General features: G+C 45.2%; 1 protein-coding gene across 2 annotated transcripts in view; it reads left to right on the plus strand.

Annotated features, from left to right (window-relative positions):
• Nucleotides 1-360: 360 nt before the first annotated feature.
• The window catches only part of LOC107096732 (neuroplastin-like), a 39106-nt gene continuing 37420 nt past the window's right edge, over nucleotides 361-2046 (plus strand). The window contains exon 1 of one of the 2 annotated variants that reach the window (XM_015393510.1): nucleotides 361-690. In XM_015393510.1, coding sequence (XP_015248996.1) covers nucleotides 600-690 — 91 coding nt within the window. In that variant the 5' untranslated portion in view covers nucleotides 361-599. The remainder of the gene's footprint in view (nucleotides 691-2046) is intronic. The other variant, XM_015393511.1, reaches the window with a different exon arrangement.

Here is a 2046-nt window from a genome sequence, read left to right on the forward strand (position 1 = left end):
GAGAGACCTATAAAGTCAGAATTATTACTTTTTCCCCATATTAAACTGACATTTTTTTCTTCAGTGGCCCTAATCCTCTTCCGTAGAAAGCACAGGCACCGGTTTGTTTCATATATTTGATTTGCTGGTTTTGCCTGTTTGAAAATATAAATAAAATCATGAACTGTTCTCACTTTTCAGTAAACATTAAAGCAACACTAACAGCTGTCCGATGAAAGCACCAGCTTCCCTCTCCTGCCCTGTTTCCACCACTGATCACATTTGTTTGGCGCTGCGCTTTTTGATTGGTGGTAGAGCCTCAACGAGGTCCCGTTGTCTCTGCGCTACTTCGAAGTCTCGCGAGATTTGGGAGCTCGCTGAAAAAAAGCCCGGTTATTCTAGCCTTTGCAACAGCGGCGGAACCGGAGCTGAATTGGAGCGTCTCAGGTGGACAGGCGGCAGCAGTTTCCGGCTCTTCCATTTTCTACCCAGCGACACCTCCTCCTCCCTCCTCTCCTCTGTCCGCGTCACTCCGCAGGAGCGTCTGGGAGCCGCGCCGTATCCGTCCCGCATCGGGTCACCTTTGCGCTTCCCCACCGGAATCTCAACCTCATCCGAAGATGAAAGCTGGCCAGCCGGGAGCCGCAGTCCTGTCCCTGTCGGTGGCGATATTCGGGACGCTGATGCTGCAGTCCGTGTCTTCCCAGAACGGTAGGAGAAAAACTGTTACACCTGACATTCTCCCATCATGGCTGGAATGCGGTTTGTTTTTGGAAATGAACGCATTTATGGGACATTTTTCATTTTTTATGTAAGAAATCTTTTAACATCATCAGAAAATTCCTCAACCTTCCTGTTAAATAGAAAGCACACTGCGCCCATGGGAATAAACATCCAATAAAAGCTAAAAGGCTGTTTGTTTCCCGGCCAATAAATTATTAAAGGTCTACAATCTGTTTTGGTTTGGCTGAAATGGGCCAAACGGAGGCCTTGAAGTGTGGTGCTGAATACTGAGTGGCGCAGCAAGGACAAGTTCTTCTCATTAGTGTGGGAATAAAGCTGCAGCTGAAGTTAGAAATCCCTTCACATGCATGGCCGCAATCAGCTCTCATCTATTCTGCATCACTCCCTGCATCAGTCCATCCTGCAGCAGAGCTCAGCATGTAGGCCTGCTGTAATTAGATGTAGGACTTTAGGAGCAGGGCTCCGTAAATAGCATCAGTCCATTTTGCTGCATGCTTCTATTTTTAGTAGAGAGAGATGCTGCACTGGAAAGCAAGGCTTTAATGTCCCACAGATCTGTTAACTCCTCTCTGAGATGTTGTTGCGCTGCAGAATGGCATTGATCTTCCTGCTCAGAGCCCCTCTTGCTCATAAATCTCATCCCCAACAAACAGATTAAAGCAGCATAACCCCTCTCTCAGCTGAGAAGCTGCTGCTGCCAGGGTGAAGTGTTGCTTCGATCGCATTACAAGCACTCTGTGAGGACATATCACAAGCTTTTGCCTCCCCTGGAGTGGCCCATGTGTGGGGCTGCATGTCCTTCTGCACCCCCACTGTGAACATCTCATTATTCTGTGGAAGAGTTGATCAAAAGCAGAGCTTTATACCCTACAGACATGAACGCTGTGATCTTATCGTTCTCAGTCCGGTTTTATGACACCAGCACATAACAAATGCCATCTCAAGGTGCTGCCCATGACAACCTGCTCCACATTATCAATTCAAATCAATCCAAAGCAACAAGATTCCATTATAAAATTAAAGGAAAAGTCAATTAAAATGTTATATAGAGCGATATTGATTCAAAGTTTGGAATCAATCTAAAATGCAAACATTCATTTCATTGTTTTATTTTTTATAAACCCCTAGCTAGGGTTGACTCTTTCAGAGTTATTACGATAACTGGAATAAGACTTACACTTCCTAGAGTTCTAATTTACAATGGGAGCAAATGCACTCTTAAAGGAAAAGTCCGCTCATATGCAGACTTCCAACTTCTGAAAGTACTTTAAATTAGGGATGCAGGATATTGGGATTTTGGCCGATATCCGATATGCGGATATT

This window comes from Cyprinodon variegatus, unplaced genomic scaffold, assembly GCF_000732505.1.
Source record: "Cyprinodon variegatus isolate N-32 unplaced genomic scaffold, C_variegatus-1.0 Scaffold645, whole genome shotgun sequence".
NCBI lineage: Eukaryota > Metazoa > Chordata > Actinopteri > Cyprinodontiformes > Cyprinodontidae > Cyprinodon > Cyprinodon variegatus.